General features: G+C 37.6%; 1 protein-coding gene across 1 annotated transcript in view; it reads right to left on the minus strand.

The window, feature by feature from the left end:
• Positions 1-417: 417 nt before the first annotated feature.
• G3BP2 (G3BP stress granule assembly factor 2) overlaps positions 418-1,441 on the minus strand; it is a 28,677-nt gene continuing 27,653 nt past the window's right edge. Inside the window, exon 12 of the mRNA XM_018553294.1 lies at positions 418-1,321. Within this exon, the coding sequence (XP_018408796.1) occupies positions 1,052-1,321 (270 nt within the window). The 3' untranslated portion in view covers positions 418-1,051. The remainder of the gene's footprint in view (positions 1,322-1,441) is intronic.

Consider the following 1,441-nt stretch of genomic DNA (forward strand, 5'->3'; position numbering starts at 1 on the left):
TTAAAAAAAAAAAAAAAAAAAAGATAAAAAAATAAAAATAAAAAATTCTACTAATGTACAGATACTGCAGTTTGGTTAGGCAGGCTTTTCAATGGTTCTTGAATGTACAGAAGCAGTTTGGCTTTGCAGCACAGTAATTCATTCACTGTACAAAATCACCAGCAAGACTGGAATGATGAATTCATAGAAGGCACCATCATGCGGATTACATTACCAGAAAACTAAATACAGTTGAGTACAATTTTGTCATTTTGTTGTTTTCTGTACAAAGCTGGAAAAAAGGGAAAAGGTTTGGCAGGGTAAAAGTTGGACGAGCAGCCTGCCACATGGGTATCTTGGATGGGCAAGTGCAAAAATTCTTCATGTATGAAACATTAGACCACTTGAGATCACACCGTAAGAACTGGAATATGTGCAGACCAATTCTGATTAAAGTTCAGATTTTAAATTAGTTCCAGAGAAATAACTTTTTGATAGTGTTTGCACCAAGGTGTTTATGGTACAACAAACCAGATGCCATCGTCTTACAAAAAACTGGGTTCCTACAACCGTGTTAAGAGGAGATCGTTCGTGCATTTGACAAGAGCTGAACCATTAGTTCCTTCAATGCAAAAAGGTATTTAAGGACTAAATAAAAAAAAAGAAGAAGAAGAAGAAGTACAGGAGGCAACATTGCACTATTTTTGTTTCCAGTGAAGAAACGATAATACTTGAAAACAGAACTCTACTAGACATGAGCCTCCAATGTCCACATAATTTGCAGTGCTAATGGTCATCTCATTCCTTCTAATTTCTTATTTCGGGGTGTAAAATTAACATCTTAATTACTGCTGAGAAACAGCAAAAGAAATAAAATTTAAAAAAAAGTTCACCTCAATTGAAACTGCAAACAAAAGATGTCTTCACATCAAAGAAATTATGGGGAAGGAAAAAAAAAAAAGAAAAAAGGAGAAAAAAAAAAAGCTGTGTCACATTCCAAAGCTAAGATTAACAAGAATGCAAACACCACGAATAATGTACCACTGTAGGCTTTACTTTGTATTAATGATTTTCAGCGGCGTTGACCAGTGAAGCGGCTTTCCATAGAGGCTGATCCTCTTCCTGTGCTCAGCTTTTGTGCCATCCCCCCTCGTGGAGGAGGGCCTCTTCCATCCCTATCCCGCATCATTCCACCTCCAATAACTCCACCGCGTCCCCCAGCACCACGGTCATTGCGGCGTACATCCCTGCGGTCATCACCACTGCGAATTTCCCTTTCACGGGCAGCTCTGGTTTTCTTCTCTTCCACATTTAGGCGAACTTCACCACGAAACATAATTGGCTAAAAATTCAAAGAAAAGCAAAAATTCATTTAATTCTGTTTTGCACAATCAGCATTTAGTTTGCATTCACTGGACAACACCCATTCAAAATTTCACAATCTTTTTTTATAGCAGAATAC

This window comes from Nanorana parkeri, unplaced genomic scaffold (genome assembly GCF_000935625.1).
Source record: "Nanorana parkeri isolate BGI_ZX_2015 unplaced genomic scaffold, ASM93562v1 scaffold115, whole genome shotgun sequence".
NCBI lineage: Eukaryota > Metazoa > Chordata > Amphibia > Anura > Dicroglossidae > Nanorana > Nanorana parkeri.